General features: G+C 41.2%; 2 protein-coding genes and 1 long non-coding RNA gene across 3 annotated transcripts in view; 2 read left to right on the top strand and 1 right to left on the bottom strand.

Annotated features, from left to right (window-relative positions):
* Positions 1–4693: 4693 nt before the first annotated feature.
* CCDC112 (coiled-coil domain containing 112) lies at positions 4694–14027 on the top strand. Its single transcript, XM_048932058.1, is given in 8 exon segments — positions 4694–5310; positions 5868–5983; positions 8111–8232; positions 10022–10111; positions 11396–11471; positions 12017–12404; positions 13227–13397; positions 13399–14027. Coding segments are annotated over 8 exon segments (1044 nt in total). The 5' UTR covers positions 4694–5259; the 3' UTR covers positions 13429–14027.
* On the bottom strand, positions 10118–14685 carry LOC125687185 (uncharacterized). The gene is made up of 3 exons (XR_007374002.1): positions 14596–14685; positions 12175–12322; positions 10118–10230 (listed from the first exon to the last, which is right to left on the bottom strand). It is a non-coding gene; the product is annotated as an uncharacterized LOC125687185 (long non-coding RNA).
* The window catches only part of PGGT1B (protein geranylgeranyltransferase type I subunit beta), a 33228-nt gene continuing 32586 nt past the window's right edge, over positions 14626–15267 (top strand). The window contains 1 exon segment of the mRNA XM_048932057.1: positions 14626–14855. Coding sequence (XP_048788014.1) covers positions 14734–14855 — 122 coding nt within the window. The 5' untranslated portion in view covers positions 14626–14733.

The following is a 15267-nucleotide window of genomic DNA, read 5'->3' as shown; positions in this document are numbered from 1 at the left end:
AAGAAACACTTATTCTGGAAAGTCTTTTATTCCCGGAGTTCATCTCCACTGGGAGGATGTGGATGCCTCCTGGTAGGGCAGGCCATTCCTTTCAGGATCTCATGGATGAGAATATAATGCTTCATTTTTCTTCATTTGACTTGAAGGATTCCAGTAAAGTGGAAGAAATCAAATGAATACTGTGAGAGATGAAGCCTCTTCCATAAAGCAATGTGGCTGTGACAAATACTCCGATTGCTGGCATTGCATCTTCCAAGATGACAGGGTGCTTTTTTTTTTGCAATTATTTGTAAGGTTTTTTTGTTTGTTTGCTTGCTGTTTTTTTGGTGGTTTTTTTTTGGGGGGGGGGGGGGGGGGGGGGGAGGGGAAGAAGAATGGGGGGTTGGTTCTACATGTAGACAGTTTCCACAGATCTTACTGGTTTTACTTCTTCTGTGTATATCCATGTCCTGCCTCACCACACCTAATGGCTGCTCTTGGAGCTTGAGATAGCAAAGTCAAAAGTCCCCTCAGATGCTCTCAGATCTCATGACATCAAAGAGCTTTTGTAGCCAGAGATATCACAGCTGTCACCATAACTGCAGGTGAACTGCAGGTGAAGTGGGGACCGGTAGAGCAGATTGCAGCCTTTCTCAGATCAAATCCAAGCCAGAATACCTCTATCTTTTTAAGTGGTTATTTTTTCAACCTTCTCCTGTCAAGAAGGCAAATGCTGTTAGCACCTTCTCTTCTCAGAACAAGCATGCCTGACAAGCTCACAGAGGAAATAAGTGGTAATGAACCCAATTATCTGAAATCCTAATCTCAGTTCAGATGCCTTGTGCTTACAATAGTGTCACAACACAGGTTCTTCCTGCAGGCTTTTCTTTACACAAGACTGAGGACTGTCACTGCTATCCTCAACTGTCATAGCACTGCAAACATTTTCAGTAAACATGTCACTATATACGTATAAATTCTGAAATACTTATGTGGTTTCCAATCAGATTTTCAATCTCTCTTTTCAAAGAGAGACCGTGAAGAAATTTCAGCATGTGGCCTATTCTGAGACGCAAAGTGCTACAACTCTGAGTACACCGAGAGAAACCACAATACAACACTGGTATCCCTCTCCATACTCCCAGTTCAATCTTACAACAGTGTCAGCAGTGTCAGAAACTCTACACTGTACAGATTAACCACAGCAGATTGTAATTTCCTGAGAATTTTTGTAGGTTGGACATAATGCATCATTTGATAGAAAATACAGTTTTCAGTATTGCTTAGCTCCTATGTATTTATGATGAGGATTAGCTAGCTTTATTTTCTATTCATTTTTACTAGATTTGTGCATTAACCAGCTCCCTATTCTAAGTAGTTCCTCACCCTTCTTATGACCTCTCCACAAGAATTCACCATCTGGTTGACCTGGGCACAGCCACAGTTTGGAAGAAATAGAGACAGTGCACAGTTTGCTTTGGATTCCCCAAACCCAACCACTGCCATGCCCAGAGCTGACTTCTCTGATGCAAGTTGGCCAGCCAAAAGTTCTTTGAAAGCATTGAGCATGTACAGCTTCAGCAAGAGTGCAGGAAACACTCTCAATACAGCAGTTAATGACTAACTGGGGGACTGAAAGAACTGGTAACAGACATCTGGTTCAGACACTGAATGCCAGTTGAGTACGTGCTTAAAGAAAAAACATATGATCATGAGTCAATCATCTTACTCTGTAAATAATGAGCAGCACAAAAGCCCCTTAAGCTCTTCTGCAGGGCAGCAGGCTGCACAGCAGGATCTTCCCTTGAGAAGGGATGCATCCTGTGGTTTTGACTGCACAGAGATCCCTTATGCTTTGGCGTCAAGACATGCTGCCGATGCAGATCTTTAGTAAGTGACTAACTGTACTAAGCTTCAATAGTTTCACTGAGATTATACCTCAGATTGATGGTAAGCTTTCTTACCTTCACTAAGATTACAATTTAATTGCTTGTGCACATAGGATCCCTTAGACATAAACCACTGACCACAGACTTGGAACTAACAGTGGATCTAGCCACATCTAGATTCCTTACCTCTGTGGTTCAAGGAGTTTAAGGTCCTCTCTGAACCTCTTGACTCAATGGGAGGAGCTCCTGTTATTGTGGTTTAACCTGGCAGACAGCAGAACACCATATAGCCATTTGTTCAGAGGGACAAGGAGGAGAACTGGAGACAAAATAGAATTCATAAGTTAAAAAAAATTCTAAGTAAAAAAAAAAAAAGAAAATGGAAAGAAATATGTGATTATAACTATATAAATATATATATTCTCAGTGCAATTACTCACAACCCATTGACCAACACTCAGCTAACACGGCAACTGTTTGCCAGCTCATACCTCACTAGCAACACAATGTCTTACCACCACCAACCAATGTCCAGCCAGACCATGAGCAGCATCTAACTTCCCACAGAGTTATGGCCTTCAGTATGATGCCATGTGGTACAGAATTGTCCCCTGCCAAATCAAGGCCATCTGCCCTGACTCTGCCTCACACCCTCCCACAGTGCCACAAAAACAGCAACTCTTCCCTACTGAGGAGCTGAGCCCAGCGCAGACCCCATCATTCAGCAGTAACCAAACACTGGTGTGCTGTTAACAATGACTCAGCTGAAACCAGGACAATATCCAACCCTTTTTCCATATAATTTATATCATGCTCAGGTCCCACGCTTTCCCAGACATCCTGATTTATTACACAGATATCATTTCCATAGTCTTTGGGCTAACCCTGTAAAATGTCCATGGAATTCATTTAGTCTGACTTGTGCTCCAACTATCACAACAGCCCTTCAGGGCAGGAGAGATAATGCATGATGCTGGATTGTTGCATGCTGGAGCCAGTTCTGGTTTGAAAAAAAAAAGGTCAAAATTCATTAATATGGGTGACTCTTACAGTACTACTGTTTATAAGGCATATAGCAACCATAGCAGTGATTACATGCAGTATTATATAACTCAAATTATTGGCTCTTCTCACCAACATCAAAACTCCTTAAGGTACACATCAGACTTCACCATTCTCCTGCATCACTCACCAAGGTTCAAAAGCTATTCCTCTGATAGTCTTGCCTTTGCCCAAGGCACTCATAACACTGGTGTCTTATCCAGCATGTTTTTCAGTACAGCAGGGGCTCTGTCTCCTTCTACAATATGTAAGAGCTTTGACTAAGCAAGGCCAGCTCAATTGGTAGTTGAGTTCTTTCTCATGTTTCTATGGAACTTTTTTGTACTGTGTTCCAGTTTGTGTCTGTTATCCCTTGTCCTGTTGCTGGGCACCACTAAAAAGAACCTAGCCCCATCCACTTGACTTCAAACCTGATATTTATAAGCATTGTTACGATCACCTCCTGCTCCTCTTCTCTTGGCTGCAGTCTCAAATCTCATGAGGGAGATGCCTGTGGCATTGATCATCCTTGTAGCCTTTCACTAGATTCTCTCCAACAGTTCTCTGTCTTTCTTGTACTGAGGAGCTCACAGCTGGACACGGTATTCAAGATGTGCCTCCCCAGGGCAGAATAGTGGTGGAAGATAAACTTCCTTGCCCTGCTAGCCACACTCTTTGAATGCAATCCCAGGGTACCCTTGGTCTTCCTGGCCACAAGGGCACACTGCTGGCTCATGGCCAATCTGTTATCCATCAGGATACCTAAGTCCTTCTCTGCAGAGTTCCTGCCCAGCAAGTCAGCAAGTCAGCCCCTAACCTTTACTGATGTGTGCAATTATTCCTCCGCAGATGTAGCTCTCTGCTCTTGCCCTTATCCAGCCTCACTAGTTTCCGCTGTCCAACTTTCCAGCCTGTTTCTGGCTTGTTTCTCCTTCTATCCTGCTTTAACTTGAAGGTGATGAGAAGCTGGCCCTTGGTTTTTTGGGTGTGAGAAAGCTGCAGAGACCATCCTAGCTGCATCTCCTCTGACTATGCTGCAGTCCCAGCGCTCTGGCTGTGCAATGCCCTTCCTTTGCACTCACAGCCCTGGGTGAGATGGGAGCAGCCACACACCAACTGGTCAGATGTGCTGTTATGTCAACCCTTCGAGCCTCATGTTGGGTGCTGAAAGGAGTGGTTTAATCCAGCAGGCAACTGTGCACATAACAACCATTTCCTCACTCACTCTCAGATGTACCAGGGAGAGAACTGAAAATAAAACAGAACTCATTTGTTGAGATAAGAGCTGTTTAATAAGACAGAAAAGGAAAACAGAAATGAAATGGGAACTATGCACACGTGTACTATATCCACAATTATTCACCACTTGCTGACTGACACCCGGCATACCTCAAGAGCAGCATGCCCTTAGCCAACTCCCCACAGCTTTCCAGCCTTCCACACAATGTCACATGGTATTGAATAACCTCATGCCTGATTCAGGCTGGCTGTCCTGGCTCCGTCCCATCCCCTGCTGCTGTGCCATCCTGGCAGCAGCTCTTCTCCACTGTGGCATCTATCACTCACTAATAATGAAAACATCTATGTGCTTTTTACACTGCCTCAGCTGAACCCAGGATCCCTATGTGTGTTGTGTTTAACCCTGCCCTCCATGCGGTTAATAATCCAGTGTCTCTAGCCATCTCGAATCCTGTTGACACGTTAGATCACTGCATTACATCTGTACTAAATGAGTAAATATATTTCTGCTTCTCTCTCACAGGTGAAATGTATAGTGTAGTTGTTTCCATATGCAACAGCATAAAAATAGAAAACCTGAATGGCAACTCCTTGGAAGTTTTGTGAATACGTGTGAGTGAAAAATGAGATTTTGATACACATTCAAGGCCAGGCTGGATGTGGCTCTGGGCAGCCTGGTCTGGTGGATGGTGATCCTGCACATAGCAGGGGGGTGAAACTCGACGACCACTGCGGTCCTTTCCAACCCAGGCCATTCTGTAATTCCGTGATGATAGCTTGACTGTACTGAATAACACAAATCTCTATTTCTTGCCAGAACCAGGCCCAGGGCAGTCACCTCCCGCCCGTGCCACGCTGCTGAAGGTCCTGCACACTATCCCCAGCCCAGGAATTCAGGACCTCTTTCCCCAGATCAGGTTTTCCCTTCAGAGCACCAGAGCGAATGCCACTCCCTACAATGTCAGCGCCCCGTCTGAAGCACTAAACGCTCCGCAGCGTTACACCGCAGTCCCACAGGGCGGCGAGCAGCCCTCGCTCAGCAGCACCCGTCGGACGGACCCACGGCCACGCCCGGCGCGGGGCGGGACGGCGGCGGCTGCCGGCGGCCAACATGGCTGCGTTGGCAACGGTTTGTGCGGCGGCCTTGGGGCAGGAGCAGCAGGTAAAGGCCCGACCGCAAAGCCCGCCTCGCCGGCTGCCCACGGAGAGCAGAGCGCGCAGCGAGGGCGCGGGCGGCTCGTCCAGAGAGGCGGGAAGGGCCGGGGCGTGGCGGGAGAGCTGCGAAGTTGCTGTGAATTAAGAGTTAACAGTATGCGAGGAATATTAAGAGGCTTTCAGAAGTCAGGCCGGCGTGCTTTCCTTGGACGAGACGGCACGGTCTGCCTAGCGCTGGTTGTGTGCTTACCACCAAGTGCTGAGTTACCTCTGAATCTTCGGGTAAAAGCAGCCATGAAGGCAAGGCTGCAGGGTCAGTGAGATCAGCTGTCTCTGCTAAAGTGAGCTGCTGTTCGTTCCATTTCTCAGCTGAAGGATGCCTTTTTATATTCACACCTAGGTTTGCGATCCCATCGCTTTTGTACCGGCGTGACTTAAAGTTCTTTGAAGTACAGCAGTGTAAAACTGAAGTCGTGTTGTTCATGATCTCAGCATCGTCTGCTTGAAAACAACCAGTATTTAAAAACAAAATACTGTTTTTGAATGTTTTGTCTTATTTTACAGAATGACAGTTTTTTCAGTGCTGCAGGTGCTGCTCGACAAATTCAGAACTGCAAGATGAAAGCTGAACAAGCTAAGGAAACAGAATTTGTAAGAATAGCAGAAAATTTAAGAACTCAGTAAGCAAAAAAAAAAAAAAAAAAAAAAAAAAAAACCAAAACAAGCAAACAAAAAACCAAACTTGAGTGTAATTTCATGCTGTTCTGAAGGTATTATCTCCAGAATGAGGAAAGCCTGAGACCTGGGGCTCTTGGGTGTGGAGAAGAGAAGGTTGAGAGGGAATCTCACCACTCTTTACAAATATCTTAAATATGAGAGCCAGGTTGTTGGGAGTGGACTCTGTGAAAAAGGGGTGATGGGCTGGGAACATAGGAAGTTCCATACAAACACGAGGAGCTTATTTATCCTGAGAGTAACAGAGCACTGGAATAGGCTGCCCAAAGAGGTGGTGCAATCTCCTCTGGATTTGAGACCTGTACACTTTCCTGTGCAACCTAGTGTAGGGAACCTGCTTTTGTGGGGGTGTTGAACTCTATAATATCCAGAAGTTCCTTCCAATCTCTGTAATTCTGTGACTCTATAATATAAATTATGCTTCAAGGTAATAATTCATGGTAATTAAGTATTGAGGCTACAATTTCATTTGCAGAATCCCAGGTAGATTATTATGATGGTTATAGTAATTTAGGATAAGCTTCTGAGCTCTGAAGTTGCCCCTTGTTTTAATTACCACCTGGACTTTGATCAGTTGTCTCCTTCAGTTTGCTAATGCTCAGTTGATTCACAAAAATGGAAGTGCCTGTGGCATTACTTGGTTCCCTGTTTTTCAACTTGGGTGTGCATGCAGCATTATTGAGATCTTAGTTTTCCTACTTAGCTGTGCTAGCCTTCCTAGGGAATTAAAGCCTTTAAAACATCTCAACAAAGCAGAAATAGTGGCAGCATTAAAGGAGCTTCCTCATACGAAATTGAGAGCACTTCTAGAATATTGGTGCTTTTGAAAATGGGAATTCAGGACAGCTCAAGCACAGTAGTAATTTAAATGTGCTTCCCTATGTCTTGAATAAGGGCTGTATCTGGCTTAGCCAGCCAATTCCAGGTGGCAGAAGTTTCTAGTTAGAAATCTTGAATGAGCTATGTAGTCTCATGGAGACACATTGCCATCTGATTAGATCAGCTCCTCTAATTATCCTGGAGTCTGGATAATGGCTCAGAAGTTGACTGCTGAGTTATGTAGGGATTCTCAAGCAGCTTTGGATGCCATTAACTATGGCACACTTCAGTCCTTCTGTAGTTGTGCTCTTAAGGCTTCCTGTACACTGCGGTAGATTTTATCACTCTCGTCTGGTCCGTGAACTCCAGTGGGCAGCAAAGCATTTAAAGTATGAAGGCATCTCTGTGCTGTGTAGAGGATTCAACTACACAGCATCTATAGCCTACTGTAGAAACAACCTCATTCTGAGAGACAGGGTTTTTTGGGTTGTCAGTAGTTCTGCTTGACATTGCTAACTGCTGCATCTCTGTTCAGCATGGCATCAGTGGGTACTGCTCTGATCTCTTAATGGTAGCACCAAATTACACAGATATGCTATGGACTTCAGTTTCTGTGGTGGTTTTGCATCTGTGCTTCTCTGGGTCAAATTTTAGCAAAGTGCCTAGTTGTAGTAGAAAAAAGCAGAACATAGTTTGAGTTGTATTTGAAAGTTTCTTACCCTGGTAAGGAAACAAATATACAGGACTGAATCTGTATGTGACAAACGGTAGCAGCTTTAATATTTTGAGTTATTCCGATTTTAATGAACTTGAATTTGAATATTCAGTTGCAGTAGTACCACTGCCAGTGTAAATAACCCTGAGGGAATACACTTGTTTTGTCTTTGCTGGGGCTCCATCTATGTGTGCAACTGCAGTAATACAGCCTGTGTCCCATCAGTGCTTTCTTCTCATAAGGCTCCCTAGTAAGCATTCATCATGCAGATAAAGCTTCTCACTGTTTTACTGTGTGAAGCACTGCTTGTCCATTAGATAATTTCTCTTTAACTTGCTTGTCCACATTCTTGGGTTACTTCGTTGCATAGGCTTATAACTGGAAGAGTTTCCCTTGAGAATGGTAGTAGGAGTAAACCAGTAAATTGTACAAAATATAAGATGCTTCCGCTGACCAGTATCACCTGTATACTAATGTTGGAAAATCTTGCTGCTTTACAAAGTGTTGCTTGCTTAATGTGGCAATATTATTTTTTCAGGCTTGCAAATATACAGAAGGACAAAAATGGATGTCTTTACAATAGGAAGAGTGATTCCAGAGCAGAATACAGCATTCTGGAAGAACTGGAGTGTAAAATGTCTGTCGATAGGAAAACTGAAAGTAAGATACCTTTTTGGGGGTGTTGTTTTCATATGTTTTTTTCTTCTGTTTGCTTGCTGACTTTTACAGCTCTTTGCTTAATTTTTTAATTAGCAGTGTTAGAAAGATTAGTGTGGTTGAGAGGTAGATTCTGATTGAAGTGTCTTACTGATGATTGAACTATTTTACTGATGGTTGTAAAGAACAATTTCTTGATTCACTTTCAAAATTCAGTAGCATAAACATCTTGAGCCTTCTCTATTATTGTTTTCTTTTAGACTTAAATGCAGCAGATACCACTATCAAAAATTTAGGTGAAATCTTACTGTTTTAGAAACTTAGAAGCAGTTTTGTATGCTTAATTTAGATTTCCTATGTCAATCATTCCTCAGTCTTATCTCAATCACTCTGTAGGATTATAACAGATTTCTGCAAAATCTATTATAATCTTGCTAAGATACATAAAAGAAGGTTTTCTTACCCTGCCTACAAACAGGCTTTTGAACTCTTCAGTTCTGTGGCTGCATTTTTCTCTTTCTTGGATAATAAATATTCGTAGTGCAAATAGTTCTGTGAGATGATAAACACAGTGTGTCCTGTATCATCTTTTCCACTTGCCATACTAATTAAATGGTGAAAGACAGAAAGTGACAACCTGGATGAAGTACCTAAATTTTTTGAAAGTAATCAAATCAAGCTATGTCTTTTGATACAGAATATCAAAACTATGTAAGTTGAATAAGGGGAAGATTTCAAGGAAACAATTGGAAATACACTTTCCTCACAAATCTGTATGTATTTCAATATGGATATCTTAACTGACAGATCTTGTCCTATTTTTTATATCTTACAATCCTTAAGAAATGTGAATGTTTCCAAGGAATGACTAAGCTAAAAAGATCAGAAAATGTTTCAGGTGTAAGGAGAAGTATGAAAGTATGGGTATATATAGTGTTGCAAGATAAAAATATAAAAAAGAGTTTTAAGGTACTAGATGTGAGATGTGAAAGCGTTAGGGTAGGATCTTCTGGGTGCATATATATATCTCCCAGGCTTCTCATTTACTGTGCGACTTCATTAACACAACCTATGTGTTTCTACTTGTTCTGTAGTTTTACTGTGAATTAGTAGGATCACGTATTAGCTATGTTTCATTAGATTTTGGACTCTATTACTTATTTCTTCCTATAAACCAATCCTTTTAGGATAGAGGACTCTGTAGTACCTTAAAATGGCCCAGAGCTTCATGCTAATTAATAGTGCCTACAAACTCATAAACTCCTAAATGGTAACAAAGTAAATAAGCACATGCATGCTTGAAGTTCCTGCAAACACTAATTCTACTTCAGTTAACACAGCAAATACCATATGATTTCTAACTAGATTTATGTAAGTTGTTTTCTTCATTATGATTCCAAGTTTGTTCTGAGGTATAGGAGAGAGTCTGACTCATAACGGAGGTGGAGTTGCTTTCTTTACAGGCAGTATTGTTCTCCTAATCCAGTTACATGATAAAAACATTAGAGAAAACTGCATTAATCTGTATGTGACTACACTGTTGACACCGTTAGAAAGAAGCTACTAATTTTAAAACCTGATGAGGAGATGTATAGTACACGCACTCAGCTACATGTAGTTGCAGTTATGTTAAAATGGGTGGTATGAACAGCAGTTTCATGTGATTAAACAGAACTTACTGCTTGAATGAAATTACTGGTTTATTTTGGATGCTTTGTTGCTTTTAATCTTGCATGGAATTTATTAGACAAAGAAACCATTAGGACTACCAGCACTTTATTTTGTTTAACAGAAACTAAAATCCTGCAGCAGCTAACAAAAATACGTAATAACGTGAAGAGACTTCAGCAACAACTGGAAGATGTGAAACATACATCAGAATGTAAGTTATGCAAACAGATTTTAAAACATTTTCCTTCATAGACAGGTTCCTTTGAATATTGCTTATGATTCTCTTACAGTCTTCGGATGCTTCTGTGGTTTGTTTGCTCTTCCAGGAATCTGGGAAGGGAGAGATAAGGAAGGAGAAATGTCAGAAATGGTAAAACCTCTTGCAGTTCTCAGCAGAAACTGAGAAATACATGTTGTCCCAGAAGTTACATGGGTTTGTTTTTTCAGAATGCTGGAAGTCAAGTATTTTCTATATGCTTTTTTTATGTACAGTAGTTTTGTAGTGCAGTTTATCATCTGATAGAAGGTCACAGAGTATCTTCATGGAACTAATTTCAAGCCATCCACAGACCATCTAGCTTGAAGCGCAAATAGAAATATTCTGCATGAAATGCTGAGGCAACTTGTTCAGTTTGATTCGAACCTCTTGGGAAACAAGCACTAAAAGAAAAATTCTTTTCTAAATCTACTGCAGTGTAATTGAACTCAAGCTGAAGCTCTTGTAGCAGCTGAGGATGCTAGATGAAATGCATGTCATTTCATTTATTGAGTGTCTATACTATAAAAAAAAAAGCATCTTCTTCCTTAAATCATTAGCAAAGATGCCAGATCAAGATGTACGTGGAACTAAAAGTTACAGATGATATAATGGTGTCAGTTAGGTCCAAGTTAAACTGTATTCATTGCATCTGTAGGGTTGTTCTGCAGGTTTAAAACGCACACATTCCAAAACATTTGTCTACCATTGCACAAGAGGTCTTCTCTAAACAGCAGGCTTACCCACCCTCTGCAGATGAGGTTTACAGCATGCTGACAGTACAGAATACAAGTCTTACTTTCTGAAGTCACTTTGTAAGCCCAGCTTTGAATAAAGCAGTGAGCTGTAGGTTAAATATACTTGGTACAGTCTAGTGTGGGAAAAAAGATTAGAATGTGCTTTCAAAGTCACTAACTGCATTGTTACAAAAGACAAAAGTGGAAACTCTTTAGGATAAGGCTGTCTCATTTTCTGAATCGAAGATTACCTAGAATAAGATTTTTGTTCAACTGAAGTAAACATTTATATCAGGATTTGTATTTAGTTGACTAAGTCACTGTGAAATCATGCCTTTTGAATAAATGAGGGTCTTGTAAAACAAGTGGAATTGTGGCTTTTTTTGTACTCTGAAATAATGGCATTTCAGAATCCTTTATATTCTCTACAATTATGGATAATGGAGAATTATTATTAAAATGTTTTAAACTTCAGGTGATATGTTCTTATTTTCCTTTTTAGTTGTTGACGAGCTCAAGGAAATGTTGGAAGAAATTGAAATTGCAATCAATACTTTTAAAGATGAACAGAGACAAATGTACGTTTATGTCTGCTTCAGTTACAAAAATGCTTTCCTGACACACAATGAAAGCTTTGCATCAATCAAACAACCTATTCTTTTTATTTTTCTCTTTTGCTGTAGTATGTCAATCAAAACTCAAACAATTAACACATTAACATTCCAAACAGGCTGTTAATATAGTTGTTGCATGGTTTAACATAACAACCATTTGCTTATAAAAAGGCTATTCAGAGAAAAGCTGCAGAACAGATTAGATTGTTTTAGATTGTTTGGTTTTTTTTAAGTGAACTTTTTTTTCTCCTTTCTTTCCTGTGGTGTCAGGAGAGGATTGAGTGAATTGTTTGCCTCCCATATGTGTACACTTCCACTAAAAGGGTAACTTAATTCAAATTGTATTGCGCTTCATTTGGAATCGTTACAACTAGTTCTCATCTGTGTTACCATGTCAGTTCTTAATCTTTCAAGAATAATTTTTCTGTGGCATTGAGCAGTTCCAAAGTTCATTTTCGGTGAGCATTGACTGTTGGATTCTTACACTCCAGTGTTCTTTCTCTTCTTAGATATGAACAGCTTTTGAAGGATGAAAAAACTGCAGTTAATGAGCTCAGCATCTTTGAGAAAAAAGTGGAACTGTGGGCAACGAGCAGCTCAACAACAGAAGAAGTTTTGAAGTTGCCGTCAGCTAGGATCTCGGTTAATAAAACACTGGGAAATCTACCTGCAGAAGTTGTAGAGTTTGAAAGGTTTCTGCAGCAAACAGGGGGGAGGCAAGGAGGTTGGGATGATGGTGATCATCAGAATTTTCTTAAAGTATGGACTAAACACAAAGGGAAGCTGTCCTACGTGGATGAAGCCCTCGAGTATCTCTGTGGAAGAACAAAAGAAGATGTTGAACAACATGGCATGTGGTATCAAGAATTTCTCATTTTACAAGACAAAAAAAAAGAGGTAAAATGACTATTCTGGGGGCTTTGTAGCTTTAAGGAAAATATACATATTTTTAAAATACATGCACTTGTTATTTTTGTATTTGCTTGTTTAGGGGTAGTGCTCAGTGGATTTCTGTTGCAGTTGGTGATAAGCAACTGAAATCTTCTTTAGTATCCTCAACTTAACAAAATCTTTGTCTTAAAGAATTACAAACAAATGTAGACCTGACAGCATACTGATATGGACTGAGTATTGCAAGAGTGTATTATAAATACTTAAATGGAAATTGTCCAGCATGTTAGATGCCAGTCTCAGAGCAGTAAGCTATGCCATTTGAAGCTGCAGTTCTTGTTACATGTCCTTTAGAATGTCTGTCCCATTATGTAAGCAGTACACCAGTCAAATTCTGATGCAGAAAACTACAATTCCTTCAAGAACTATATTTATTTGGAAAACAAAAAATATACAGACATACATTAAAAAGAAAAAAGTAGAATTGCTATTCTGAAGAAAGAAAAAAACAAAACAAAAACATAAATTTGCATTGAGGAAAAAGACAACAGTAGTCATAATTATCCCAAGATAATATGAATTCCATAACTTATTTCAGCTGGCCAGTCTTGAGCCTCCCTGTGTGGTGCATAAAATAAAAAAAAAAAAATGAATGTAAGAAGGCAGAAATAGGTTCTGTTCTTTTGTCTTTTTACCTTAAATAGATTTGTTATGCTATCTTCAGTTTGTATTCTTGTAGGACATATTTTTATCAGACCCAATCAACAGGAATGTGTAAGATTTTTTTTTTAATGAAGATCTTTTTTATTTCCTGCTGTTCTACTGCAGTTAATTAAGAAATGGAAAGAAAAGCAGCAGAGAGAAAAAGAAGAAAAACTGAAGAAGAAAGAGAAATCAGAAATTATTCAAAGGCTTCAGTATGAAGATCAGATGCAAAAAGCAGAAGAAAGAAGACAACAACAGGGAGCAATTTCAGCATGGAAAAAACAGAAAGCAATAACATCTGCGATGGAATAAGCATCACAAGTAAAACTAGAGCAAGAGAAAGAGAAAAAGAAACTAAAAGAATGCCAGCACCAATGCCACATGAAGTTACTGGTGGAAAGGAATACTTTGCAGAACAAAGAGAAGCTTGAGAAGGAAAAAAGAGAGAAAGCTGAAAAGGAGGAGAACTGCTGCAGAAGAAATTACTGAATTTCAAGAGTGAATTCGTAATTAGCTCTCCATTCACGCGTACAATTATGTTAAATTTGCCAATTTCCTTGTATGATTCAATCTGCTAAATATTTTCATACTTTTGATTCTTTTTAAATCCCTGACACTCTAGTTCTACTCACTTAAATCTGTTTTTAATTTGGTAGGAGTAACAATGTCTGTCAACATCCAGTGTAAAAAATTTCTTCTGGACAAAGATATTCTTTTCCTCAATATTTGAGTTCTGGCTGTAGGATTATTGAAGTCTGTGTTTCTAAATATAGAGATGATTTTGTTTAATTCAGTCTGTTTGGGAAAAAATGGCTGAGTTGATGTCGACTTTTTTTTTTTTTCATGGAGAGTGAGAGACCCAATTGTTATATATAGTAATAAAAATAAATGTTTGTCGATCCTGCTGCTTTCAGTAGCTGTAATATCTAGTTATGTCCCGTCTCAGTGTGAATTTGTTACTTGAGAACTGGTATTGCTGTCCATATTCACACTAAATTTCATTCACAGACAGTCTTTGTGATTTTTCAGTACTGTTTAATGTCAATTTATTCTGCACCAGGGCAAAAGAAGGTCAAGGCAAAAGCTGACAAATTGCTGCATACGTACATGTTTTGGTACCATTTATTTTCACTCCAAATACGTGTAAGGGAATTAGCTTATCCTCTTCTGTCTGTTTCAGTATCTACGAAAACTTAAGCTACAAACTGTGTAAAAGCAAGGTAAAGGAGTAGAGAAGCAAGGAAAAAAAGGAGATTGGCCAAATTAAGAGAGAAGGTGACACACCATCTTTCTGTGTTTTAACCTGAGACACATGTCAACTTGGTCACTTGAACAACTTACTCTTTTTTGCTCTAAAAAGCAATTTTTAGCCTTTCTAACGGGTTGACGAAGGAAAAAAATCTGAAATGTTAAGCCACGACTCTTAGCAGAAAACATTAACCCTGCAGACACACCCGTTCCGTGTTCAAAAACAAGAAGCAGCAGGCTTTACCCTCCAGCACCGCTTGCTGTAAGCCGCCAGCCGGAATCGCAGCCGGCTCCTGTCAGCTCCTCTCCCACCCCCGCCGTGACGTCACTCCGGGGCCGCGCGTGACGCAGCCGCAGCGCGCCGGCAGTGCGTGTCGGCAAGATGGCGGCGCCGAGCTGGGCGGAGGCGGAGAGGCTGGAGTTCCTGAAGGAGCGGCACGTGCGCTTCTTCCAGCGCTGCCTGCAGGTGCTGCCCGAGCGGTACTCGTCTCTGGAGACCAGCAGGTAGTCCTGCTTGCGCGCGGGGGCACGGACGGGGCTGCCCGCCTCCGCGGCCGGGCGGCGGTCCCCGCGAGGTGCGGGGCTGGAGGAGCCGGCTGCGGCTCCGCACCCTGCGCGGGACGGCGGGGCGGGCGCGGTGGGGTGGGGTGAGGTGAGGAAGGCTTGCGCGGCACGCTGAGCCCGCGAAGCGGACAGGTTCGGCCGGTGCTGGGCTGAGCGCCCCGGCGTCCGTGAGGGAAGACTTGTTGATCCTTTGTAATCTGTTTCCAGGCATGTGCCTCGTTCTTCTCATCCGCCCTGAAAGCGGATTTAAGGATAAATCACTCCAGGCTTTTGTCAGCGCGGAGGCTCGTTAGCGTGACAAAAGTCGTTTAAGTGTTCACTCGCTAGAGTAAAGCATTCAAACAGAAATGAA

This window comes from Lagopus muta, chromosome Z (assembly GCF_023343835.1).
Source record: "Lagopus muta isolate bLagMut1 chromosome Z, bLagMut1 primary, whole genome shotgun sequence".
NCBI classification, from domain to species: Eukaryota; Metazoa; Chordata; class Aves; order Galliformes; family Phasianidae; genus Lagopus; species Lagopus muta.
The sequence above is the reverse complement of the archived record's forward strand: the minus strand, read 5'-3'. Positions and strand labels throughout refer to the sequence as shown.